The 26989-nt window shown below is 47.8% G+C and overlaps 4 protein-coding genes and 1 non-coding gene across 5 annotated transcripts in view; 1 reads left to right on the plus strand and 4 right to left on the minus strand.

Moving 5' to 3' along the window:
- The window catches only part of LOC121306077 (histone acetyltransferase p300-like), a 456244-nt gene that overhangs the window by 225814 nt on the left and 203441 nt on the right, over positions 1–26989 (minus strand).
- On the minus strand, positions 650–12033 carry LOC121306204 (lethal(3)malignant brain tumor-like protein 2). Its single transcript, XM_041237960.1, has 16 exons — positions 11970–12033; positions 10894–11137; positions 10208–10341; positions 9360–9483; positions 8654–8733; positions 8132–8249; positions 7537–7671; positions 6968–7056; positions 6148–6394; positions 4005–4159; positions 3575–3722; positions 2988–3070; positions 2406–2640; positions 2160–2217; positions 1340–1482; positions 650–896 (listed from the first exon to the last, which is right to left on the minus strand). Exons 1-16 carry the CDS (start codon positions 11985–11987, stop codon positions 787–789), a joined length of 2121 nt encoding a protein of 706 aa, XP_041093894.1. The 5' UTR covers positions 11988–12033; the 3' UTR covers positions 650–786.
- trnaq-cug lies at positions 13028–13099 on the plus strand. The gene has a single exon. It is a non-coding gene; the product is annotated as a tRNA-Gln (tRNA).
- Positions 17363–19656, minus strand: LOC121306154. The gene is made up of 2 exons (XM_041237890.1): positions 19529–19656; positions 17363–18527 (listed from the first exon to the last, which is right to left on the minus strand). The coding sequence occupies exons 1-2, from the start codon at positions 19567–19569 to the stop codon at positions 17564–17566; spliced, it is 1005 nt and encodes a 334-aa protein (XP_041093824.1). The 5' UTR covers positions 19570–19656; the 3' UTR covers positions 17363–17563.
- LOC121306135 (cyclic AMP-dependent transcription factor ATF-4-like) lies at positions 22873–26902 on the minus strand. The gene is made up of 3 exons (XM_041237860.1): positions 26741–26902; positions 24795–25280; positions 22873–24287 (listed from the first exon to the last, which is right to left on the minus strand). Exons 2-3 carry the CDS (start codon positions 25117–25119, stop codon positions 23062–23064), a joined length of 1551 nt encoding a protein of 516 aa, XP_041093794.1. The 5' UTR covers positions 25120–25280; positions 26741–26902; the 3' UTR covers positions 22873–23061.

Consider the following 26989-nt stretch of genomic DNA (forward strand, 5'->3'; position numbering starts at 1 on the left):
ACTGGACTCTATGAAGCTGAATCAGTTCATTCTATATAGAGGGGGTGCAATTCAATATGTTAACAAGGGAACATTATTCAGCAGCTTTCACTGGACTCTATGAAGCTGAGGGAGTTCATTCTATATAGAGGGGGTGCAATTCAATATGTTAACAAGGGAACATTATTCAGCAGCTTTCACTGGACTCTATGAAGCTGAATCAGTTCATTCTATATAGAGGGGGTGCAATTCAATATGTTAACAAGGGAACATTATTCAGCAGCTTTCACTGGACTCTATGAAGCTGAGGGAGTTCATTCTATATAGAGGGGGTGCAATTCAATATGTTAACAAGGGAACATTATTCAGCAGCTTTCACTGGACTCTATGAAGCTGAGGGAGTTCATTCTATATAGAGGGGGTGCAATTCAATATGTTAACAAGGGAACATTATTCAGCAGCTTTCACTGGACTCTATGAAGCTGAGGGAGTTCATTCTATATAGAGGGGGTGCAATTCAATATGTTAACAAGGGAACATTATTCAGCAGCTTTCACTGGACTCTATGAAGCTGAATCAGTTCATTCTATATAGAGGGTGATGCTGCTAAGCTTTTGCCCGCAGCTGTACATGATGTATCGTAATAGAGGTCTGTATCGCTTGTGATACGAGACCCACAGCGTAAAGAACTACAGCTCCCAGCATGCCTCACCATTGCCGCGGGTGCAGAGGCATGCTGGGAGCCGTAGTCTAAGACACTTTAAAGCTCTCCTATCTTAACTGAATGAAGGCGACCTGTTTTTTCTTTCAGTCTTGGGGTTCGCCTTTGATCTGAAGCGGGGTCATCTGGAGATCGTGGGGGTCGCCGCTCATAATCGTGGGGTCAAAGGTCTCCTCTTTCACCTTGACAGCAATAACTGTGAGGAAGACAGGAGCATAAAATATACAGCACTAGACCCTGATATGAGACCCAGCCCTCTGAAATGTCTTTATAATATACAGCACTAGACCCTGATATTGATGAGACACAGCCCTCTGAAATGTCTTTATAATATACAGCACTAGACCCTGATATTGATGAGATCCAGCCCTCTGAAATGTCTTTATAATATACAGCACTAGACCCTGATATTGATGAGACACAGCCCTCTGAAATGTCTTTATAATATACAGCACTAGACCCTGATATTGATGAGATCCAGCCCTCTGAAATGTCTTTATAATATACAGCACTAGACCCTGATATTGATGAGATCCAGCCCTCTGAAATGTCTTTATAATATACAGCACTAGACCCTGATATTGATGAGACACAGCCCTCTGAAATGTCTTTATAATATATAGAATTGGGGTAACTCACTTTCCCCCTCTTGCACCCCCCAGTCCAGGACGGGTTTGGCTGGGGGGGACAGCTCCTCTGCTGGGGTGCGGGGCTTCAATCGAGGGGGGGGCTTGTTTCTGGCGATCAGCGAGGCTAATTTTTTCTTCATCAGTTTTTTCTCTGCAAGATGTGGGGGGGGAATAAAATTTTAATGCAATTCTTAAAAAACTTAATATTGCAATGATCAGGAGCTGGGAGTTTGAGCAGGGTTAGAAACTCACACTAGCCCTGCTGCTGCTGCACCCAGTCCTGGGGTTCAGAGCTCCCCTCAATGAAGTCTAGTATTATTAATATTGCAATGATCAGGAGCCAGGAGTTTGAGCAGGGTTAGAAACTCACACTAGCCCTGCTGCTGCTGCACCCAGTCCTGGGGTTCAGAGCTCCCCTCAATGAAGTCTAGTTTATTATTAATATTGCAATGATCAGGAGCCAGGAGTTTGAGCAGGGTTAGAAACTCACACTAGCCCTGCTGCTGCTGCACCCAGTCCTGGGGTTCAGAGCTCCCCTCAATGAAGTCTAGTATTATTAATATTGCAATGATCAGGAGCCAGGAGTTTGAGCAGGGTTAGAAACTCACACTAGCCCTGCTGCTGCTGCACCCAGTCCTGGGGTTCAGAGCTCCCCTCAATGAAGTCTAGTATTATTAATATTGCAATGATTAGGAGCCAGGAGTTTGAGCAGGGTTACAAACTCACACTAGCCCTGCTGCTGCTGCATCCTGGGGTTCAGAGCTCCCCTCAATGAAGTCTATTATTATTATTATTATTATATTATATTATTATTATTATTATTATTATTATTCTTTCCCAGTGATGTTTTATTCTTCACCTTTCCTGTGGATTTGCTGGTCGATTCTTCTGTATTTTAAGAGAAAAATTAGTTTTAATAATTATTACAGAAGTCTCTCTCTGTGTCTTCAGTATGAATTCAATGGCAAACGTTTCCACTAGAAGTCTCTCTCAGTGTCTTTCAATTCAAATAGCAATCCAGACAGAGGACCCCCGAACCCCACGACCCCCTCGATTGCCCCCCGCCCCAAACTGACCTGGCGAGACGGGGGGCTGTAGCTGGTACCCCGTGATCTCACACCAGCCCACTGGGTAGATATCTGAGGACTCGCAGTCCACCCACTGATCAAACTCCTCGTCCCAGCCGTCGAAGTGAACCCTGAGGAGACGGGACACGACCCTCCTCACCGTCGCCACACAGATCAGACGAGGATCCATGAGATCCACTGCCTCCAGCTTCATCCCCGCCTCGAACCCGTGACTCGGGCAGTCCTGAGAGAGAGGGGGGGAGAGGAGAGACACGAGAGGAGAGCGAGAGAGAGAAAGAAAGAGAGCAATTAGTTACGCTGATGAAGGCACTAGAGCCCCAAACTAGAGCTGCTCTGCTGGACTCAGTTTAGTTTCAATAACGCTGATGAAGACAATAGAGCCCCAAACTAGAGCTGCTCTGCTGGACTCAGTTTAGTTTCAATAACGCTGATGAAGGCACTAGAGCCCCAAACTAGAGCTGCTCTGCTGGACTCAGTTTAGTTTCAATAACGCTGATGAAGGCACTAGAGCCCCAAACTAGAGCTGCTCTGCTGGACTCAGTTTAGTTTCAATAACGTTAGTTCTCTCACCATGTTGAACAGTCGAGAGGGAGCTGGCTTTGAAGCCGTGTCTTCCAGGTATTTTGGCCAGGAAAAGGAAGTCTTGTTGTAATCTGAGGGGAGGACAGAAATACATTAACGCCAGCCCCGTCAGTGACATCATCACCCCCCCACCATCGCCACGGCAACGCATTCACAATCACATCTCTCAAATACAGACAGACACCCTCCTTATATCCGCAGAATCTGATCTTCACAAGAGCTGAATAATGTGGGTTGGAACAGGGGGGCGTGGCTTGCAACAGAAAGGGGCGTGTCTCACTCTTAGGCAGGTTCAGGGTTAAAGGGAGGGGCTGTGTGTCCCTGTGGGTGTGGTTTGGAACGGCGGGCGTGGCTTGAGACAGAGAAGGGGGCGTGGCTCACTTGGGCAGGGTCAGGGTTAAAGGGAGGGGCTGTGTGTCCCTGTGGGTGTGGTTTGGAACGGCGGGCGTGGCTTGAGACAGAGAAGGGGGCGTGGCTCACTTGGGCAGGGTCAGGGTTAAAGGGAGGGGCTGTGTGTCCCTGTGGGTGTGGTTTGGAATGGCGGGCGTGGCTTGAGAGAAAGGGGCGTGGCTCACTCTTGGGCAGGGTCAGGTCGATCTGGTTGCGCTCGCAGAACCCCACGGGGAAGATCGCGTGAGAGGAGGCGTGATAGCAGAACCAATCAGCGCCCCCTAGTGTTTCGGAGTAGTCCATCCCAACCATGAGGTATCCATCCAACAGAACCTGAGAGAGAGAGGGAGAGGAGAGAGAGGAGAGAAGAGGGGAGAGAGAGAGGGAGAGAGAGAGGAAGAGAGGGGGGAAGACATTTCTGAAAATTCAGCCCATCAGTTCTCGTCCGGTTCCCAGCAGCTGATCGATCTCAGCACTGCGTCTGAAAGCTGCGTTCCCCAGACCATGCGACTCCCCCTGCACACCAACGCGGCTGTGCTTTACCAGGGGAGCCCCTCCATATCGTTCATGTTACCCCAAATAATTAGTGTACCCCAGTGTTTGTGGGCCAGGTACCTTATGGACTGTAGCCACGCAAATGCTGCCCAGATTTAGGGGATCGATTGCCTCCAACTTCATTCCTTCTTCAAAGAAACCACCTTCAGTGTAAACTGATCGAACCTGCAACCGGAGAACAGTCCTGGGGTTAGAGCCGAGAGGGGACTGGGAGGGAAGCAGCGTGGCTCTAGCGGAGCTGAGGAGGGACTGGGAGGGAAGCAGCGTGGCTCTAGCGGAGCTGAGGAGGGACTGGGAGGGAAGCAGTGTGGCTCTAGCGGAGCTGAGGAGGGACTGGGAGGGAAGCAGTGTGGCTCTAGCGGAGCTGAGGAGGGGCTGGGAGGGAAGCAGTGTGGCTCTAGCGGAGCTGAGGAGGGACTGGGAGGGAAGCAGTGTGGCTCTAGCGGAGCTGAGGAGGGACTGGGAGGGAAGCAGCTCTGGCTGGGAGGGAAGGTGGCTCTAGCTGAGGAGGGACTGGGAGGGAAGCAGTGTGGCTCTAGCGGAGCTGAGGAGGGACTGGGAGGGAAGCAGCGTGGCTCTAGCGGAGCTGAGGAGGGACTGGGAGGGAAGCAGTGTGGCTCTAGCGGAGCTGAGGAGGGACTGGGAGGGAAGCAGCGTGGCTCTAGCGGAGCTGAGGAGGGACTGGGAGGGAAGCAGCGTGGCTCTAGCGGAGCTGAGGAGGGACTGGGAGGGAAGCAGCGTGGCTCTAGCGGAGCTGAGGAGGGACTGGGAGGGAAGCAGTGTGGCTCTAGCGGAGCTGAGGAGGGACTGGGAGGGAAGCAGTGTGGCTCTAGCGGAGCTGAGGAGGGACTGGGAGGGAAGCAGTGTGGCTCTAGTGGAGCTGAGGAGGGACTGGGAGGGAAGCAGTGTGGCTCTAGCGGAGCTGAGGAGGGACTGGGAGGGAAGCAGTGTGGCTCTAGTGGAGCTGAGGAGGGACTGGGAGGGAAGCAGTGTGGCTCTAGCGGAGCTGAGGAGGGACTGGGAGGGAAGCAGTGTGGCTCTAGCGGAGCTGAGGAGGGACTAGGAGGGAAGCAGTGTGGCTCTAGCGGAGCTGAGGAGGGACTGGGAGGGAAGCAGCGTGGCTCTAGCGGAGCTGAGGAGGGACTGGGAGGGAAGCAGTGTGGCTCTAGCGGAGCTGAGGAGGGACTGGGAGGGAAGCAGTGTGGCTCTAGCGGAGCTGAGGAGGGGGAGGAGGGACTGGGAGGGAAGCAGCGTGGCTCTAGCGGAGCTGAGGAGGGACTGGGAGGGAAGCAGTCTCTAGTGGAGCTGAGGAGGGACTGGGAGGGAAGCAGTGTGGCTCTAGCGGAGCTGAGGAGGGACTGGGAGGGAAGCAGTGTGGCTCTAGCGGAGCTGAGGAGGGACTGGGAGGGAAGCAGTGTGGCTCTAGCGGAGCTGAGGAGGGACTGGGAGGGAAGCAGTGTGGCTCTAGCGGAGCTGAGGAGGGACTGGGAGGGAAGCAGTGTGGCTCTAGCGGAGCTGAGGAGGGGCTGGGAGGGAAGCAGTGTGGCTCTAGCGGAGCTGGGGAGGGACTGGGAGGGAAGGTGTGTGGCTCTAGGGAGCTGAGGGGAGGGGGGGCTCTAGTTACCTGTTTCTAGCAGAGCTGAGGAGGGACTGGGATCGCAGTAGGATGGCTCCGGAATGTCGGGTGGCTCAGCGATGTCCTTCTTCTTTTCTGATTGAGAAAGAAAGAAAGAAAGAAAGCAGAAAAAGTAAAAGGAGGAGAAACAAAGAAATAAAGGAAGAGTGTGGCTCAGCGGAGCTGGGGAGGGAGGGATGAGAAAGGAGCAACCTGAAACAGAAGGGGACCCCCCGCAGTCCTCCTCCTCCGGGTCCTCAGCATGTCCTTCTTCTTTTCTGATTGAGAAAGAAAGAAAGAAAGAAAAAAAAAAAAGCTCTCTTGGGGAAACAAGGAGAAGGAAGCAGAGAGCAAGAGAAAGCAAAGCCCGGGAAAGAGTGAAAAGCAGAAGAGAAAAAGAGAAATGAGAAAGGAGCAAGAAAGAAACCCCCCCTCCTCCTCCTCCTCCTCCTCCTCCTCCTCCTCTCTCTCTCCCTCTCCTCTCTCTCTCCCTCCCCCTCACTCTCTCCCCTCCTCCTTTCTCTCTCTCCCCTCCTTCTCCTCTTCCCTCCCCTCCTCTCTTCCTCCTCCCTCTCTCTCTCTCTCTCTCTCTCTCTCTCTCACCGAACTTCTTGCTCTCGTGGCCGACCCGTTTGGACCAGCCCACAAAGTGCACCAGCGGGCTCCACATGTGGCACCAGAACTCCGTGTCCCCCTGTCCGTCCTCGTAGAGGAGACGCAGGCGTCCCCCGATCACAGCGTCCACCACGGCAGTGCGGGTTCGAGAGAGCTGGGTTCCATCGACAACCTCCACACGCATCCCCTGCCTGAACGGGTACTTCATACTGTCTGCCATCTAGAGAACGCAACGCAACACAATCCAACACAACACAACACAACGCAGTGCAACACAACACAACACAACGCAGTGTAATACAATACAACACAACACAGTGTAATACAATCCAACACAACACAGTGTAATACAACACAATCCAACACAACACAACACAACACAACGCAGTGTAATACAACACAACACAACGCAATCCAACACAACACAACACAACACACACAACACAACAGTGTAATACAACACAATCCAACACAACACAACACACACAACACAGTGCAACACAACACAACACAACACAACAGTGTAATACAACACAACACAACGCAATCCAACACAACACAACACAACACAATGCAACACAATCCAACACAACGCAACGCAGTGTAATACAACACAATACAACACAACGCAACACAACGCACTGTAATACAATACAACACAACACAGTGCAACGCAACACAGTGCAACACAACACAATACAAAACAACGCAACACAGTGTAATACAACACAATACAACACAGTGTAATACACACAGACACACAGCGCTGGGTCAGGGGTCAGGCTGAGCGCACCTTGATGTAGAAATCCACAGGCAGGGTCTTCGCTCCGACCAGCCTCCTGGTGAGGAACGCTTTCCAGTCTCTGATGCGCTGATGAACCGCTGGAGAGACCAAACACACACACAGCTGCTGAGAGACCCCAACACACACACACCAACACACACACACACAGCAGAGAGACCCCAACACACACACACACACACAGCACACACACACACACAGCAGAGAGACAACACACACACACACACACACACACACAGACACACCCCACACACACACACACACACACACAGCAGAGAGACCCCACACACACACAGCAGAGAGACCCCAACACACACACATAGATGCTGAGAGACACACACACACACACACACACACACAGCAGAGAGACCCCAACACACACACACATAGCTGCTGAGAGAGACCAACACACACACACACACACACAGCTGCTTCAGAGGAGAGAACAAACACGCAAGGTCCTACTGGAAGAGCCACTGACTCGTTGAGTTTGTGGGTGTGTGTGTGTCTCGACCCCTCCCCCCCCCCCGTAGAAACAGTAGCCCAGTGGGGGCGCTCACTCTGGGGGGGCACCAGCAGCTTGCTGTTCACGGCACACCAGCCAATGGGGTGGATGTCCACCGTTCCCAAGTTGCACCAGAAGTCGTGGCTGGAGTCGCCCTCGAACCCTTCGTAACGCAGCAGAGCCTTGTAGCCTGCAGAGGGCAGAGAAAACACAGCAAAGCTCAACGCCCTGGAAGAACTACAGCGTCCAGCATGCCTCAGCCTTAGCGGCAACAGGGAGGAATGCTGGGAGCTGTAGTTCTTTGTACAGGCAGGTAGAGGCGTTAATACAAATCAGGACTTAAGAATCGGAATAAAGAACTACAGGTCCCAGCATGCCTCGCTGTTACTAGTAATACCAAGGCATGCTGGGAACTGTACTTTTCCCGCTCATTCCTTCAGCTGTCTGCATTAAAAAAAAACTACACCTCCCAGCATCCCTCACTGTCGCTGCTAAAGCCGAGGCATGCTGGGAGCTGTAGTTCTTTATACAGGCAGGTAAAACATCGCAAATATAATCAGGACTGTATCAAATAAAACTACAGCTGTCACTGCCGAGGCATGCTGGGAGCTGTAGTCCTGGGGTGGCCGGGCACTCCCTCCCTCCCTCACCTGCCAGTTTGACGATGTAGGCGATCCAGTAGACCTTGCTGGGCAGCACAGCGTCGTTGTTAATAACTTCCACCTTCATCCCAAGCACGACATCATCCCACTGATCAAACAGGGGCACCTGGGAACCACACAGAGCCAAGACAACATTAACCAGGACTTCAAAACCCATTCTCTCACCTCTTACTGGCTTTACTAACAGGATCACTGGCCCCTCCCTTTAAAGGAGCGCTGACCATCTTTAAAATCCATTCTCTCACCTCTTATTAGCTTTATTAACAATGTGGAAGGCAGTGGGTTTGAGGAGCTCAGTGGTTTGATAAAGAAAGCGCTGGGCTGCAGTGTGGAAGGCAGTGGGTTTGAGGAGCTCAGTGGTTTGATAAAGAAAGCGCTGGGCTGCAGTGTGGAAGGCAGTGGGTTTGAGGAGCTCAGTGGTTTGATAAAGAAAGCGCTGGGCTGCAGTGTGGAAGGCGGCGAGAAGCTTGGTGGCGGGCCTCGTTGACAGTCCAGTTTGTGTACACTCACGTGTTTGAAGCAGCTCACTGGCGCTGCCTTGTCGCTGCTCTCCCTCAGGTAGCTGCCCCAGTCAAACCCCATGACAAAGGCTGCAGAAAAATCAACAGGAAAACATCCCACAGTCACCACCAATATCCTGCAGCTCTCTCCACTATAAAACCAGCTACAAACCTCCTTCAACCAAAGTCGATCTACAGTGCTGGGAACTCCCGCTGCAAAGCAGTGTGATCCAGTCCTGCTTTCACTAGGAGTTTAATAATCAGACTCCCGCTGCACAGCAGTGTGATCCAGTCCTGCTTTCACTAGGAGTTTAATAATCAGACTCCCGCTGCACAGCAGTGTGATCCAGTCCTGCTTTCACTAGGAGTTTAATAATCAGACTCCCGCTGCACAGCAGTGTGATCCAGTCCTGCTTTCACTAGGAGTTTAATAATCAGACTCCCGCTGCACAGCAGTGTGATCCAGTCCTGCTTTCACTAGGAGTTTAATAATCAGGCTCCCGCTGCACAGCAGTGTGATCCAGTCCTGCTTTCACTAGGAGTTTAATAATAAGACACACCTGAGCTTGTTAGCTAGACACACTGGGGGCTGATCAAGCTGGTAGCAGTGAAACCTGGACTGGATCACACTGCTGTGCAATAGGAGTCTGATTCCCAACCCTGATGGTGGTGTTATTAATATGAACCCCCTCCCGTCCGCCGTCCCCCCTCCTCACCGTCCTGTCCCGTTCGTGTCCCATCCAGTAGTTGTCCAATGCCTTGAGAATGAAGGAAGGCTCCTATCTTCGTTGACCAGGCTGCCTTGTGCAGGACCTTGGCTTTCTTCGTGGGAGGCTTGCCCTGCAACGAGGGGGGGGGTGGGGGGGTGAAAAAGAGAAGGATGGTTCTCTGGACTGTTCATGGAAACCGTATTACTGACACAGTGTATCTCTCTATGTCTCTCTGACTCTCTGTCTGCTTTTCTCTCTCTGCTTGTCTCTGTGGCTGTCTGGGGCTCTCTGCATGTCTCTGGCTCTCTGCTTTTCTCTGCATGTTTCTGGGGGTCTCTCTGTGTGTCTCTGGGTCTCTCTGCGTGTCTCTCACCTGCAGTCTGGTCGAGGACGCTCTGCCTGTCTCTCACCTGCAGTCTGGTCGAGGACGCTCTGCGTGTCTCTCACCTGCAGTCTGGTCGAGGACGCTCTGCGTGTCTCTCACCTGCAGTCTGGTCGAGGACGCTCTGCGTGTCTCTCACCTGCAGTCTGGTCGAGGACGCTCTGCGTGTCTCTCACCTGCAGTCTGGTCGAGGACGCTCTGCGTGTCTCTCACCTGCAGTCTGGCCGAGGACGCTCTGCGTGTCTCTCACCTGCAGTCTGGTCGAGGACGCTCTGCGTGTCTCTCACCTGCAGTCTGGTCGAGGACGCTCTGCGTGTCTCTCACCTGCAGTCTGGTCGAGGACGCTCTGCGTGTCTCTCACCTGCAGTCTGGTCGAGGACGCTCTGCGTGTCTCTCACCTGCAGTCTGGTCGAGGACGCTCTGCGTGTCTCTCACCTGCAGTCTGGTCGAGGACGCTCTGCGTGTCTCTCACCTGCAGTCTGGCGAGGATGCTGGCTTTCTTGGAGTTGGAGGAGTAGCTCCGGGAGCAGGACACACTGCAGAACCTCTTAGTCTTAGAGAAGAAGGAATCCCGGGTCCCAACGATCCCACACATCTCACACACCGCTGAGGGGGGGGGGGGGGGGGAGAGGCGAGAGAGAGAGCTATCTTAGCTTGAGGTTTGTAGCTTATTTTATAGTGGAGAGAGCTGCAGTATATTGGTGGAAGTAGTGGGATATTTAGACAGAGGGATCAGGGCTGGGAATCAGACTTCTATTGCACAGCAGTGTGATCCAGTCCAGGTTTCACTGCTACCAGCTTGATCAGCCCCCAGTGTGTCTAGCTAACAAGCTCAGGTGTGTCTTATTATTAAACTCCTAGTGAAAGCAGGACTGGATCACACCGCTGTGCAGCGGGAGTCTGATTATTAAACTCCTAGTGAAAGCAGGACTGGATCACACTGCTGTGCAGCGGGAGTCTGATTATTAAACTCCTAGTGAAAGCAGGACTGGATCACACTGCTGTGCAGCGGGAGTCTGATTATTAAACTCCTAGTGAAAGCAGGACTGGATCACACCGCTGTGCAGCGGGAGTCTGATTATTAAACTCCTAGTGAAAGCAGGACTGGATCACACTGCTGTGCAGCGGGAGTCCAACTCCCAGCCCTGCGATTCTCACCCGGTTCGTGGCTCTCGTCTTGGGTTCTGTGTGTGTGGAGGGGAGGAGGAGGGGTCTGTGGTCTTCTGGCTGGGGCTGCAGTCAGTGACCCCTCCTCCTCCTCCTCCTCCTCCTCTTCCTCTTCGAACCTTGTGCTCCCCTCGTCACTCCTGGGGGGTCCTGGGCTGTCGTAGCCCCCGAAGAGCTGCAAATCTTCCAGATCCAGAGAGTCATCTTCATAGCCTGGAGAGGAAGAGAGCTCACCCTGCAAATAATTGAAGAGATCTTAAGAAAACTGAGACAGCTCTAAATAATCAATGCGGGTTTCCCTAGAGGAGAGAGAGAGAGAGAGAGAGAGAGAGAGAGAGAGAGAGAGAGAGCGCTACTGGAAATCAGAATATTAGTCCAGACGTATGAAGCTGAATCAGTTCATTCTATATAGAGGGGGTGGAATTCAATATGTTAACAAGGGAACATTATTCAGCAGCTTTCACTGGACTCTATGAAGCTGAATCAGTTCATTCTATATAGAGGGGGTGCAATTCAATATGTTAACAAGGGAACATTATTCAGCAGCTTTCACTGGACTCTATGAAGCTGAATCAGTTCATTCTATATAGAGGGTGATGCTGCTAAGCTTTTGCCCGCAGCTGTACATGATGTATCGTAATAGAGGTCTGTATCGCTTGTGATACGAGACCCACAGCGTAAAGAACTACAGCTCCCAGCATGCCTCACCATGGCCGCGGGAGCAGAGGCATGCTGGGAGCTGTAGTCCCAGCCAGCAAGTTCATTCTACAGGGAGATGCAAACGTTTTCGTGCACAGCTGTGCTCATGCGTGTAACACTGTGCGGTGAGACACGTTTTATAAGACAGTCTGTCTCTGTCTCTCTCTCTCTCTATTCAATGCATCGTTCACTATTCAATGCGCTCCAAAACCGGCGTGCTCCCTCCAGCGGGTCTGCCTTGCAACGAACTGCGTCGCGAAAAAAAAAAAAACTTCATTTCAATGTTGTTTTTGTTCGTTTGCCTGTTTGTTTTGCAACAACAACAACAACAACAAATAAATAAAACACACGCCGATGCGCGCACTCACCCACTCGCCTTCCTCCATCTTCAACGCGCCTCCGAATACCGCCTTCGCTCATTGGTCGCGCCGCAGAACGCGTCGGGCGTGTGTGGCGCTGAGGATTGTGGGTATTGTAGTTCGCAACGTGCGGTTTAAAAAAAATGTCCGCTTTATGTAGTTTTTTATTATTATTATTATTATTTTTTTTTTTTAACACTCAGTAACAAATTTTACGACAGAATCGATGTTGTGTTTTTTTTTTTTTTGTAGACAGTAACACAGCCGGTTATTGCTTTTCTGAGTTCTGTTATCGCGCATTGCATTTAACGATTTAATAATATATATATATATATATATATATATATATATATATATATATATATATATATATATATATATATATATATATATTTTGCAATGCAATTAACTTTTAAAAAATATACTAAAAAAAATAAATGCATCGCGTTTAATTGACTAACGTTTCCACTCGCAGTCTTTTTCAAACACCGGTCCGGATCGTCGTTTATGCACAGAATTTGTTATTAATTCCAGAAAACTGAATTAATTAGGCTCGTGTTTCGTTGTTAGCAGGGCAACGCACGATTCAGATGCTTCACAGCGTCAAGAAGCACGCCGAGCTCGTTTAAACTAATATAAAATAACAACTCTTTGCTTGTTTCGTGTTTCTGGGGGTGATTGTTGATTAAATGCCCCCCCACCCCAGCTGCACCTCGCTGAGATCTCTCTGTTTGCACCGAACCTCACATCTGTGTTCAATACAAACTATGAATAATATTAATACCGCAAGCCATACATTAAAACAATTAACAGCTTAATTAATGCACAGCTTCTAAAGTGGGGACCGGGTCACGGTCCTGCCTGTCGCCTCCGCTTGATTCCTGCAGGGGGCGATCGCTGCAACGCTCAGGAGCGCTCCGAGCGGAACCGAGCCGAACCGAGCCGAACCGAGCCAGCCGGTAAAGCTGATTATTTAACAGAGCAGCTCCGAGCTAAAGGCTCCTATTTGTTTTTTGATTAGGTTTTAATCAGCTCTATTAGTCAGAAACGCGCTGGTTCACTCAGCTGGTTCTATGGTGTAATGGTTAGCACTCTGGACTCTGAATCCAGCGATCCGAGTTCAAATCTCGGTAGAACCTGAACTTTTTAAATTTTATTAATTAATTTTTATTAATAAATATTACATATCTTTAAATAAATAATAATAATAACACCGTGTTTTGGTTCCTGGGTAGTAAGTGTTATTTCCTAATTGCTTATGCCTCAAAAAGTATAGAAAATGGCTATTATTCCCCACAAACTTTGCTTTTGTGACCAGGACAGTGATATTTCAAAATATCACTATTTCCAATGAGAAAACGGGCAAATGTGTGTCTTTTCGTTCACATAAAGTCAGAAAAAAACAACATATGAATCCAAGTTAACATGTATTTACAGTGTAATCGTAAATCTCGAAAAACTACTCACTTCTTCTTTTGTAGTCATTTTTGTATTACCTTAGTATAAACACATGTTAATTTGGATTCATATTAATTTGGATTCATATTAATTTGGATACATTTCAGAGAGCTGGATCTCATCAATATCAGGGTCTAGCGCTGTATATTATAAAGACATTTCAGAGAGCTGGATCTCATCAATATCAGGGTCTAGTGCTGTATATTATAAAGACATTTCAGAGGGCTGTGTCTCATCAATATCAGGGTCTAGTGCTGTATATTATAAAGACATTTCAGAGGGCTGGATCTCATCAATATCAGGGTCTAGTGCTGTATATTATAAAGACATTTCAGAGGGCTGGATCTCATCAATATCAGGGTCTAGTGCTGTATATTATAAAGACATTTCAGAGGGCTGGATCTCATCAATATCAGGGTCTAGTGCTGTATATTATAAAGACATTTCAGAGGGCTGGATCTCATCAATATCAGGGTCTAGTGCTGTATATTATAAAGACATTTCAGAGGGCTGGATCTCATCAATATCAGGGTCTAGCGCTGTATATTATAAAGACATTTCAGAGGGCTGGATCTCATCAATATCAGGGTCTAGTGCTGTATATTATAAAGACATTTCAGAGGGCTGTGTCTCATCAATATCAGGGTCTAGCGCTGTATATTATAAAGACATTTCAGAGGGCTGGGTCTCATCAATATCAGGGTCTAGTGCTGTATATTATAAAGACATTTCAGAGGGCTGGATCTCATCAATATCAGGGTCTAGTGCTGTATATTATAAAGACATTTCAGAGGGCTGGATCTCATCAATATCAGGGTCTAGTGCTGTATATTATAAAGACATTTCAGAGGGCTGGATCTCATCAATATCAGGGTCTAGTGCTGTATATTATAAAGACATTTCAGAGGGCTGGATCTCATCAATATCAGGGTCTAGTGCTGTATATTATAAAGACATTTCAGAGGGCTGGATCTCATCAATATCAGGGTCTAGTGCTGTATATTATAAAGACATTTCAGAGGGCTGGATCTCATCAATATCAGGGTCTAGTGCTGTATATTATAAAGACATTTCAGAGGGCTGGATCTCATCAATATCAGGGTCTAGTGCTGTATATTATAAAGACATTTCAGAGGGCTGGATCTCATCAATATCAGGGTCTAGTGCTGTATATTATAAAGACATTTCAGAGGGCTGGATCTCATCAATATCAGGGTCTAGTGCTGTATATTATAAAGACATTTCAGAGGGCTGGATCTCATCGATATCAGGCTCTAGCACTATGTATTGCTGTGTTTTAGGGGAGCCCTGTGTCTTAGTGGAGGGTCGGTGGTTCAGCCCCGGGGAATTTGAGGAGTTGGGGGGACGGGGGAACAGCAGAAATTGGAAAAAAAGTATCTACTGTAACCGCACCCCACTGAGCAAACTGTTCAAGGTAAGATAGAGAACAGGGCTTGTTCTTTACAATGCTTCCCTGTGCTTTACCAGACCTCTCTGTGCTTTACAATGCTTCCCTGTGCTTTACCAGACCTCTCTGTGCTTTACAATGCTTCCCTGTGCTTTACCAGACCTCTCTGTGCTTTACAATGCTTCCCTGTGCTTTACCAGACCTCTCTGTGCTTTACAATGCTTCCCTATGCTTTACCAGACCTCTCTGTGCTTTACAATGCTTCCCTGTGCTTTACCAGACCTCTCTGTGCTTTACAATGCTTCCCTATGCTTTACCAGACCTCTCTGTGCTTTACAATGCTTCCCTATGCTTTACCACACCTCTCTGTGCTTTACAATGCTTCCCTGTGCTTTACCAGACCTCTCTGTGCTTTACAATGCTTCCCTGTGCTTTACCAGACCTCTCTGTGCTTTACAATGCTTCCCTATGCTTTACCACACCTCTCTGTGCTTTACAATGCTTCCCTGTGCTTTACCAGACCTCTCTGTGCTTTACAATGCTTCCCTATGCTTTACCAGACCTCTCTGTGCTTTACAATGCTTCCCTATGCTTTACCAGACCTCTCTGTGCTTTACAATGCTTCCCTGTGCTTTACCAGACCTCTCTGTGCTTTACAATGCTTCCCTGTGCTTTACCAGACCTCTCTGTGCTTTACAATGCTTCCCTGTGCTTTACCAGACCTCTCTGTGCTTTACAATGCTTCCCTGTGCTTTACCAGACCTCTCTGTGCTTTACAATGCTTCCCTGTGCTTTACCAGACCTCTCTGTGCTTTACAATGCTTCCCTATGCTTTACCAGACCTCTCTGTGCTTTACAATGCTTCCCTGTGCTTTACCAGACCTCTCTGTGCTTTACAATGCTTCCCTATGCTTTACCAGACCTCTCTGTGCTTTACAATGCTTCCCTATGCTTTACCAGCCCTCTCTGTGCTTTACAATGCTTCCCTATGCTTTGCTCTTTTTAATATAACGGCGTTATTACTAAGAAAGCGTTAGCTGTTACTAATAATAGTTTCCAACGGGAACGTGAATGTATTTATTGTTTTGTTTTTTTTTTTTTAATACAGGCTCGACTGTTAAAATATCCGAGAGCCTATGTGTGTGTAACAGTAACAAACACTGATCAAAACATAACGACCAACATTGTGAAACTAACACACAATTATTAACATACTGAACCATAACAACAACAACAACAACAACAACAACAACAACAACAACAATAATAATAATAATAATAATAAAACCTGACCTTACAGGCTATTTATTTTTAATAATGATTTCTCATAACAGTAGGCCTCGTTCAATCCCGTTTTATACGCGCCAAAAAAAAAAAATTATAAAAATAAATAATCATTTTTAAAAACAAATTTACCTCAGTTTGTTAAAATCCCGCGTGGAGAAACGCGTTTAAAGCAGAAACTTTGATATTTTAGCGAGTTTCTGTTTTGTTATTGTTGTGTTTTATGTGTGTGTGTTTTTTTTTTTTAAACAAATCTCCCGGTCGCTGCTTTGCATAACCAAACCGAGAAGGAGTTTAAATTCGAGAACCGAAACTTATTTTAAATATATATATATTTAAAATACAGTAAAAGGAGGAACTGAAACCACCCGGTCACGGGAATGTGAGTTTCGGTTTCTCACGGCGAGTTCCCGGGGCCGCGTTTTTCTTGCCGCGTTTTTTTTTCTCCCGCGTTTATTTCCCGCGGGTTTTTTTTTTTTTCTCCTCCCCGCGGTATTTGGGCTACTTTTGAAACCCCAGCCGCGGTTAATATGAAAGAGCCGCGGGTTGGAAATCTAATTAGATTAGTGGTATAACTTTACAAGATTAAAGTTATAAGTTATTTACAAGTTAATAATAATCTCGCTTCCAGTTAAAACAAACAATTGGGCTGTTTTTGAAGTGACTTTCTTTGTTTTTGTTTGTTGTTTTTTTTTTTAAAGAACCCTAAACATCTTAATTACTTTGTTTATTTTTATATATTTACGCTTAAAGTTTGAAACTTTGAAAGGGTATATTTACGCACAACAAATACTGAATTATTCATTAGCCAGCGAGGGTCACGACTGACACTGGCTAAATAAATAATAATAATAATAATAATAATAATAATAATAATAATAATAATAATAATAAAAAGACGAAGAAAGTTCGTCAAGCTAAATCTTCGATCCAAACACTGGGAAGAATCTTCTTAGAAAGACAGTATTTATTAAAGCATGCAACCAAAAGAAAATGAAAATCACACAAAACAGTTACACAATTAAATGCCACGGTAAAAAAGCATTACAATGAGAACTAACACTACCACTGACCACACACACACACACACACACACACATATATATATATATATATATATATATATATATATATATATATATATATATATATATATATATATATATTAGCAGTAAAACAATTTTGTTATTAATTATATAATTATATAAATTTTTATTTTATTTTTTTATGAATTACTGATTGTATAATCACTGTAAGCCCTAGCGTTGAACACACGTGCAGTTTTGAAAGATGCACGTAGTTCTAGCAGAACTGTCCTCTGGGAAGCGCGCCGGTGCCTCGCTCTAGGTTAAAGAAATCTCTGTGTCCGTGCTCAGCGAGGGCTGCGTGAGCCGACGGCAGCGCAGGACGGGGTCGGCCCGAGGGCGCGCGGTTAGCCAGCTCTGCGTCTCCTCTACGAGGTCTGTGTCTGGGAGAGGCCGGAGCGAAGCCGGGCTTGCAGCTGCCGGAGATCTTGTTCTGAAGCCAGGGGCCCGTCCGCCGATGTCACGTAGCCCGGGTAGGAGCTGTGGAACTCAGCCGCTGGGGGCAGACTCTCCCCCTCCCCCTCCCCCTCCTCCTGCTGCTGCTGCTTCTTGTTCCCCAGGATCACCGGCACCAGCTTGGCGTGGGCGTAGTCGACCTCGTAGCCCTCGAAGATCAGGACGCAGCTCTGCGCCCCGAGCCCCTCTCTCAGCGGCCGGGCGGCGCTGCGGGCGGCCTGCACCAGCTTCACGAAGTCCTCTTCCCCCAGGCTGAAGAGGTCGCTGGGGAGGTGCTGCCTGGGCGCCAGGACCGTGTAGCCGGGAGTGTTGGGGAAGGGAGTGAGGACAGCAACGTGACCCTCGTCTTCCCACACCCGCCACTGAGGCTCCTCCTCGCCCCGCACGATCCGGGCGAACAGGCTGGGGTCCCCCGGCTCCCCCAGGAAGCGGTAGCTGACGGCGCGGGACTCCAGCCGGGCTCGGATCCTGGACTGGACCAGGTCCAGCTCCGAATCCGCGGCCCGCGGCCCCCGCTTGGAGCAGCAGTATCCCCTGAACTCCGCGCTGAATTCCAGCTCCCCGGAGAGGCGGGGCTCCCAATCCGGGCCGAGCCCGTGCAGGGGAACGAGTTTGAGTCGGGCCGGGGGTTCTGGTTCGGAGATGAGGGCACAGCGGCGCACGGGGAGCCGCTCGCACAGGAGCCGAGCCACGCTCCGCGCCCCCAGCAGCAGCTCGGTGTAGCCGGGGAGAGGCAGCTGGAAGAGGCCACCGGGCTCCGGAGCACCGGGGCGGGGCTTCTGCTGCAGGACGGTGACCCCCGGGGTGCAGGGGTTGGGGTGCAGGTACGCGAGGAGGTCCTCGCTTTCCCAAACCACAAAACGAGGGGAAGACATCCTGCAGGGGGGACAAGAGGAAATTTAATCAGGTTTCACTGCTACCAGCTTGATCAGCCCCCAGTGTGTCTAGGTAACAAACTCAGGTGTGTCTTATTATTAAACTCCTAGTGAAAGCAGGACTGGATCACACTGCTGTGCAGCGGGAGTCTGATTATTAAACTCCTAGTGAAAGCAGGACTGGATCACACTGCTGTGCAGCGGGAGTCTGATTATTAAACTCCTAGTGAAAGCAGGACTGGATCACACTGCTGTGCAGCGGGAGTCTGATTATTAAACTCCTAGTGAAAGCAGGACTGGATCACACTGCTGTGCAGCGGGAGTCTGATTATTAAACTCCTAGTGAAAGCAGGACTGGATCACACTGCTGTGCAGCGGGAGTCTGATTATTAAACTCCTAGTGAAAGCAGGACTGGATCACACTGCTGTGCAGCGGGAGTCTCATTCCCAGCCCTGTTTAGTAAAGAAGTTTAAAAGTTTTATCTAGATATTGCAAGGAGAGTTCGCGCTGTCGTTCGTCAATAAGCCCATCGTACAGTAACACCATCGCCCTCCCCTCGCTTCCCGAAGGAGCGCTGACCAGCATTTTAAAATCTTTAAAACTTTAAAACGATTCCACTCTGAAAGATCAGGAATTGCACTGCAAAGATATGTATGGATATCTATTATTATTATTATTATTAGCAGATGCCCTTATCCAGGGTGACTTACAGTTATTATGCAATATCCCATTATACAATATTACATGACTCGTCAGCACACTTTACAGATTACAGACGCGGTTACAAAGTCCACTTAAACTCGGTAAAAAGATCAAACTGAAAAGCGTGAAGATGCAAAACACGATGAACAATTAACCTGTGAGAGCAGAAACACTGCTAGTGAAAAACACACACACACCCCCGCCTCTGAGAGTCAAGAAGAGTCGGTCCCGAGTCCGACAAACGGACCAGAACCGTTTCAGACAAGAGCAAACTGCAAAAACAAGGCGAGCCCGGATACCTGCAAGAGTCCGATCCAATAGGAGACGCGCAGAATAGCATTGTAATTGAGAGCTGGAGAGGGGTCAGGGCGACAAACTTTATACAAACTTTATACAAAGTATCGCTTACAAGTGTGCTGCACGAAACTTTTACTTTTCTTCTTCTTCTTCTTCTTCTTCTTCTTCTTCTTCTTCTTCTTCTTCTTCTTCTTCTTATTAGCTCCTCTGAGTGAGTGTTTTCTCCTTTCCTCCCGAGGATTCAATCTCACACAGAGAATTTATCGATTTATAAACGCGATTGATAAAGAAATGATCGTGACGTCACAGCGCTGGCTGGCGACTTGGACGGATCCGGCGGCCATGATGGGTGTGGCGGTTTTAGACGCCTGTGAGGTCGCGCAAGTCCGGCTGGAATGTACATTATTATTATTATTATTATTTATTATTATTATTATTATTATTATTACTCGTATTTATTTTGCATTTTTTTTTTTAATACTAGTTTAATAAGATTAAATAAAATAGCTATTTAATAACACGTGACTGTAATATGCAATTGACTTGCTAACAGTTATTCAGAAATGATAGTTTAATCCCTTTTAATGAATTCAACTCAAAATGTATTTATTTGTTTTATTGTTGGAGTTTCTGGTGAGGGTGTGATTCTTGTAAGAGCCACACGGTGGCGCCACCGCACACCAGAACAGAGACTGACCGAACCTGTCAAGCTCACAACTACCGCCAGGTGGCGCTATTTCACCGTCTCAACATGAAAACTCGTATTTATATATATTTTTTTATGTGTTTGTAATCTTCCACACAAACCTCCTCGCTTTCTATCTTTCTTGGGGAGTTCGGGCAGAGTCTTGAGGCTTATCTGAGAAACACACACGCGTGGTGGTGACGTGGGTCGGATCTCACGTTAATAAAGCTTTTTTTAGTTTTGGACACATAAATAATAAATATATTTTTCATTGAAAATGTTTTCACCTCACTGTTTTTTTTTTTTTTACCCAGAAACTATGTGAACATAATTTTAGCTCGTTAATTATTTAACATCATGATATAATCAAGGTACAAAATTACATCACAAAAACTAAACAAAAAAGTCTGTAATATCAGTCCAGTAGGATTTCATGTCTGATTTCTGAAATGTCAAATTTTATTTCAATGTCAGTTTTTCGTTCAATATCTGGAAAAACTACAAAGCGCTGGGTGTGGAATTCAATATGTTAACAAGGGAACATTATTCAGCAGCTTTCACTGGACTCTATGAAGCTGAATCAGTTCATTCTATATAGAGGGGGTGCAATTCAATATGAGAACAAGGGAACATTATTCAGCAGCTTTCACTGGACTCTATGAAGCTGAATCAGTTCATTCTATATAGAGGGGGTGCAATTCAATATGTTAACAAGGGAACATTATTCAGCAGCTTTCAATCAGTTCATTCTGGGGGGTGCAATTCAATATGATAACTCTATGATTCAGCAGCTGGGTGCTTCTATGGCTGAATCAGTTCATTCTATATAGAGGGGGTGCAATTCAATATGTTAACAAGGGAACATTATTCAGCAGCTTTCACTGGACTCTATGAAGCTGAGGGAGTTCATTCTATATAGAGGGGGTGCAATTCAATATGTTAACAAGGGAACATTATTCAGCAGCTTTCACTGGACTCTATGAAGCTGAATCAGTTCATTCTATATAGAGGGGGTGCAATTCAATATGATAACAAGGGAACATTATTCAGCAGCTTTCACTGGACTCTATGAAGCTGAATCAGTTCATTCTATATAGAGGGGGTGCAATTCAATATGTTAACAAGGGAACATTATTCAGCAGCTTTCACTGGACTCTATGAAGCTGAGGGAGTTCATTCTATATAGAGGGGGTGCAATTCAATATGTTAACAAGGGAACATTATTCAGCAGCTTTCACTGGACTCTATGAAGCTGAATCAGTTCATTCTATATAGAGGGGGTGCAATTCAATATGATAACAAGGGAACATATGTTAACATTCAGCAGCTTTCACTGGACTCTATGAAGCTGAATCACTGGAGTTCATTCTATATAGAGGGGGTGCAATTCAATATGTTAACAAGGGAACATTATTCAGCAGCTTTCATTGGACTCTATGAAGCTGAATCAGTTCATTCTATATAGAGGGGGTGCAATTCAATATGTTAACAAGGGAACATTATTCAGCAGCTTTCACTGGACTCTATGAAGCTGAATCAGTTCATTCTATATAGAGGGTGATGCTGCTAAACTTTTGCCCGCAGCTGTACATGATGTATCGTAATAGAGGTCTGTATCGCTTGTGATACGAGACCCACAGCGTAAAGAACTACAGCTCCCAGCATGCCTCACCATTGCCGCGGGAGCAGAGGCATGCTGGGAGCCGTAGTCCCAGCCAGCAAAATGAGTTCATTCTATAGTTGATTCTGCAGGGTGGTGTGAGAATACGAGACTGCGATTGGTTCTTTGATTTTGAGTGTGGGTGATTGATTTCCGCTCTTAAACACTCGCCCAGTTGAAGGTAATTCTAAAATGTTGAAATAGGCAGCGTTCAAGAGCTTAAAACAATTTTTAAAAGAAGTCCAGTGAAGCAAACTATGTTCAGTGATTAAGAGCTCAGTTGGGATTGGAAGCAGCCGACCCGGCAGAGGGTCCCACAGGACCGGGATTTGGGAGGGGTATTGATGCTGAGGTCAAAATTTATTTTTAATGATCGTTTTGATTAATCCCCCTCTCTCAGATAATCTCAGAGAATGCAGTTGTCCCCGCTGGTTTAGTTATCCAGATTACAAATAACTACACAAGAAAATTCATGTTTTTTTCCCCCTCCCGTAATCTTGATCACAAAACCCATAATTCAGTCTCCAAATCCCCTCTATATAACCCAAACCAGTAATTAATTACAACAAAAAAAAAAAACAATGAAGCACCTATTACATCCCAAACAAGAAATGTTTATTTTTTTTTTTTTTACAAAAACAAGACTTATTTTTAACACAGACACACACCCAGCCCTCAAACCCTCACATTACAAGCTGCAGTTTATTCTTCACTAAAGACACGACTTTATATACAGACTACATCTAGCGATGCGAGGACAAAAGGATGCAGAAAACATGTTAATAGCAGTCTGTCATTTGAATTGAGGAGTAGAATCTGTATTAACCCACAATATATACAGACAAGTCGAGAAGCGAAAGGTCAAAGATGAACATGAGACTCTGCTTAAAGGTTTCGTGACAGAATCCATCCATCATCTTCTGGCGAGTCAGAATTCAGCGCTACTGAGAGCTTCAACAGCTCTGTGTAACAAATCCAGGGAAAAAATAATAAATACAAAAATATATTATTAGGCTGGTCTTGAGAGAGAGAGAGAGATGCTGTCTTAACCAGCTGTGAAACCCTAGCCAGACTGCTTTAAAAGCAAGGGATGGAGGAAATGTCTAATGTGTTAAGAAAAAAAACCAAGATCTGAAAATCAAACTGCTATTTCTGCTATTGATTATTTCCAAGACAAGCAAACTCCAGCCTCACCCCGAGCCCTTGCCCTGCTGGAGTCTCCTGTCCCTGGCTTCCCTCACTTCCCTCATTAGCTCAGTCAGGTAGCGGATCTCTGCAGCGATGGCCTCAGCCTTCTCTCCCAGCGCCCGGTTCTTCTCCTCCAGCGCCTCCCGCTCCCCGCGCAGCCGGTCCAGCTCTGACCGCTTCTTCTGCCGGTACCGGGTTGCAGCAGTCTTGTTCTGCTCCATCTTCTTCATCTTCCTCTTGTCCGCAGACTTGACGTGACCCGAGAGGGGGGCGCACACTTCCAGCTCCTCCTCTTTCGACGGCCGGGAGTAAGGCTTGGCTGTCGCTCTCCGGGGCTCCGAGGAGGAGGGAGGGGTGCGGATTGGGGAGCCGCAGCTGGATCCCAGACCGCTGTCCGTGTCGGACGAGCAGTACCCCTCGATCTCCATCGCCTGGGCCTCTCGTTTCCAGAGCTGGAGCCCGGGCTCCGACCGCGTCTCCTCCTGTGCCGCTGCCTCTATGTCAATTTCGCTACCCAGCTCCTGAGTGAAAGAGGGCTGGTCAGAGTCTTCCGCCAGGGCTTTTCGGGGCTCCGAGGAGGAAGCAGGGCTGTGTTCAGGGGATCCAAGGCCGCTGTCCGTGTCAGACGAGCAGTAACCCTCCGTCTCCATCGTCTGGGTCTCTTGTTTCCAAGGCAGGAGTCCGGGCTCCGTCTCTTGTGTTTGTAACCGTGTCTCTGGGGTCTGTGTCTCTTGTTTCCAAGGCAGGAGTCCGGGCTCCGACTGAGTCTCCTGTGCTGTGTTGATGTCAACTTCGCTGCCGAGCTCCAGAGAGAAAGATGGATGATCTTCTAGGGCAGAAGGAGAGGAGGAGGAGGACAGGGGCTCCCTCTCCAGCAGGGGTTCCAGTTCCAGCTGAACTCCGATTCCCGCGGCCGGGGCGAATCCAGTTGCCAGAGAAACGGTTTCCCAGAGGGTCTCCACGGCGACCGCCGGTTCCGGGAGGGCTGGGTTCTGCAAGTCCAGGGGTTCTGGTATGCAGGACGAGTCAGTGGGGGGCTCTGCTGGGAAGGAGGCCAGGTAACCCTCCAGCCCCAGGTCCAGGTCGCACACCGCCCCCCGGGAGGAGAGCAGATCCTCAGGGGTGCTGGGGGGGACCCCCGAATCACAGGGGTCCATCAGAGAGTCCAGGTCGAGCTCACTGAGGTCAATCTTCTGCACCATCCAGTCCATACCTGAGAAAGCATCCTCTGAGAGAGAGAGAGGACAGGGTTAACATTACAAATGCTATTAGAACTCAAATTAAATCTACTGTTGTTGCAACGATCAGGAGTTTGAAAATGAAAGCTGACAAAAGGCTTCTAGTCACAGTGTCACCAGTGCAGTGTGTGTGCAATACAATACATACCTATAATCCTATCTAGAAGGATTACTATTACAGAGATATAGAAAGACAAATAGATAGAAATACAGACAAAAACTAGAAAGATAGCTATTTGTGTATCTATATAAAACAGCTACCTGTATCTCTCTGTATAAAATAGCTGTTTTATACAGACAGCTAGCTATTTTACACCGAGACAGAGATAGGAGACAGACAAATATCCAGATTGACAGCTAGCTATTTTAAAGAGATGGACAAACACACAGAGTTAATGTTATAAAGTCAATCAAACCAACCCTTAAACTGATCAATCTCCACATTTACAACAAACACTCTCATTATTATTAATATTATTATTCCCCTCCTCACTCACCAGCGCAGTCTCCTGCCAAGGGATCCAGCAGCCAATCAATCGACTCCACAGACGAGCCCTTACCCAGGGGGCACTGCAACGGAGAGCAGGAGGGGGAGGAGGAGAAGAGTGAGGAGGAGGGGGGAGACAGGGGGGAGGAAGAGGGGGACCCAAACTCCTTCAGACGTGACTGAAACATCTCCTCATCATCATCACTGCTGCTGGAGAGAAAGAGCCCCCCCGCGCCCCCCCCCTCCAGCTCAGCCGTCGGAAACAAAGGGGACCCCCAGAGCAGGGAGTCCAAGATCCCCCCTAGGGGGTCGGAGGTCAGGGCGGACGAGGTCATCGTGTGAGGAGGATGTCAGTGATGCGTAGCGGCGGTGGGAGTCGGGTGATGTCGGTATCCGGGAGGAATCTCGTAGAGAGAGAGAATACGAGGAGTCGTCGTCGAGCTGGTGGGATAGTTTGCTGTCGACTGCAGCACTGCTGGGGAAAATCACAAGGGACCTGGTGATACAGGAAGAGATAGATTAATAATAATAACAGTCGTTCAGCGGAGGCTTTTTCCCCAAAGAGACTTCCAGAGACTAGGGGGGTGAACTCTGCATCACCAACAACTGCTGCTGCTGCAGAGTCTCTTCCAATAGGACCGCGTTTGTTTGACGTCTCCTCCGAAGGATGGAGCACAAGGAGGTGAAAGCGACTTGCTCACACACACACACACACACACACAGCGAGTCGAGCCAGGATTTGAACCTCCTGGTATCAAGACCCCCCCCTTTCTGTAACCCGCTGTGCCAGCAAGCCTCTCTATTATTCTCTCTATTTATCAGACGCCTGCTTTTCTCCCAGGCGACTCACACAGTTGTCACAGAGCAGGACAGGAAGGGCTACAATGCAAGGCTCATATTTTAAAAACACAGTTTACACTAGCCAGTGCAAATCGCAACACTGCTAGAATACAAGATGAACCAGGCTGCAATTAAATCAGGATCACAACGAGCTATACAGCTGTAAGTGTGCGCAAGTAAGAAAGCTGGGTCTTTTGAGAGCACTCTGTTAGATGTTAAGCGTCTGGTTTCATCGTAAACAAAAGCTTTGTTTTTTCCCCCCCAGCCCTTGAAAACGACTCCAGAGGCAACAGCAGCTGCCAACAATTTCCCGCCAAGGCCCCGCCCACGCCGTTCCATCTCATGCCCAAATATGGGCATGGTTCGATCGGGGCCCCGCCCCCTTTCCCGCGGCCACGTCACCCCAACCCGTTCCCATAGCAGCGTCCTCAGCGGGCGAGTGAATCAGCCGCGACTCCCTCCCTCTGCCAGCGCGTTTGTTAACACTCTCCCACGGAGGGAGGAAGGCGGAGGGAGGAGGAAGAGCGGCCGGTGAAAGCGAGGAAGCGAGAAGCGGCCGCCATTTTACGGCGGTGCCACGTTGTGAAAAAAAATAAACGATTCGTTTCAAAACTTAATTAAAATATTCGACCTGGTTTTAAAACCGCAAACAGCCCAATATATATATATATATCAAATACCTTTTTTTTTCCGCCTCCCATGAACCAAAAATTTGATTTAAAAAAAAAACTATTTTAAATAGCTGTACAGTAATAAAAAAATCTACGGGTATGAAATTTTGAAAATGTTTTAACCGAGTTAATTTATTTATTATTGTGTTTATTTCAGTTGGATGTTGCGGCGGTTGCCGAGCTACGTCACGCGTTCTCTCTCAAGTTCAAAAAGGTTCGACCTCTCGCTCCACTTTAACCTGAAGAAAGCAAGCTTGTGAACAAATTATTATTATTATTATTATTATTATTATTATTATTATTATTATTATTACCCAGCCCAATAAAAGGGATCACATCTCCTTATCTTTGTCCCAAGTTAAAAAGGGGAAGTTGACCGAGGCGAAATTCAAGAAAACATTCCTTACATAAAAGCCACTTCACGTATATTTAAATATATACTTACGCCATGTTTGCCAAATAAAATGCGCTGCACTGTTGTTCGCGCCGCTGCTGGTTCTGCCGTTGCGCTCGCCGCTATAGAGCCATGTTGCCGCTGCAGCGATTCGCTTTCTCTCTTTGTTCTCCTGCTCTTTCTCTCTCGCCGCTGTGAAGGGAATGAGGCGCCGCGGCTCCGGCGGCTGCTTTTATACTGACCGCGCTACAGCCGCAGTATCCTGCCGCCGGGACTGTGCCCCCTCTGCTGGGTATCACT

The sequence above is a fragment of the Polyodon spathula genome, chromosome 46 (assembly GCF_017654505.1).
Source record: "Polyodon spathula isolate WHYD16114869_AA chromosome 46, ASM1765450v1, whole genome shotgun sequence".
Classification (NCBI taxonomy): domain Eukaryota; kingdom Metazoa; phylum Chordata; class Actinopteri; order Acipenseriformes; family Polyodontidae; genus Polyodon; species Polyodon spathula.

Excerpts from the sequence above, each read along its gene's own strand:
- LOC121306154 (XM_041237890.1), bottom strand. The coding sequence starts at position 19,569 with ATGCTATTCTGCGCGTCTCCTATTGGATCGGACTCTTGCAG. Across the intron at positions 18,528-19,528 it reads ATTGGATCGGACTCTTGCAG|GATGTCTTCCCCTCGTTTTG; the intron begins GTATCCGGGCTC and ends TCCCCCCTGCAG.
- LOC121306204 (XM_041237960.1), bottom strand. Across the intron at positions 9,484-10,207 it reads GCATCCTCGCCAGACTGCAG|GGCAAGCCTCCCACGAAGAA; the intron begins GTGAGAGACACG and ends CCCTCGTTGCAG. Across the intron at positions 7,672-8,131 it reads CTACATCGTCAAACTGGCAG|GCTACAAGGCTCTGCTGCGT; the intron begins GTGAGGGAGGGA and ends TGCCCTCTGCAG.
- LOC121306135 (XM_041237860.1), bottom strand. The coding sequence starts at position 25,119 with ATGACCTCGTCCGCCCTGACCTCCGACCCCCTAGGGGGGATCTTGGAC. Across the intron at positions 24,288-24,794 it reads CTTGGCAGGAGACTGCGCTG|AGGATGCTTTCTCAGGTATG; the intron begins GTGAGTGAGGAG and ends TCTCTCTCTCAG.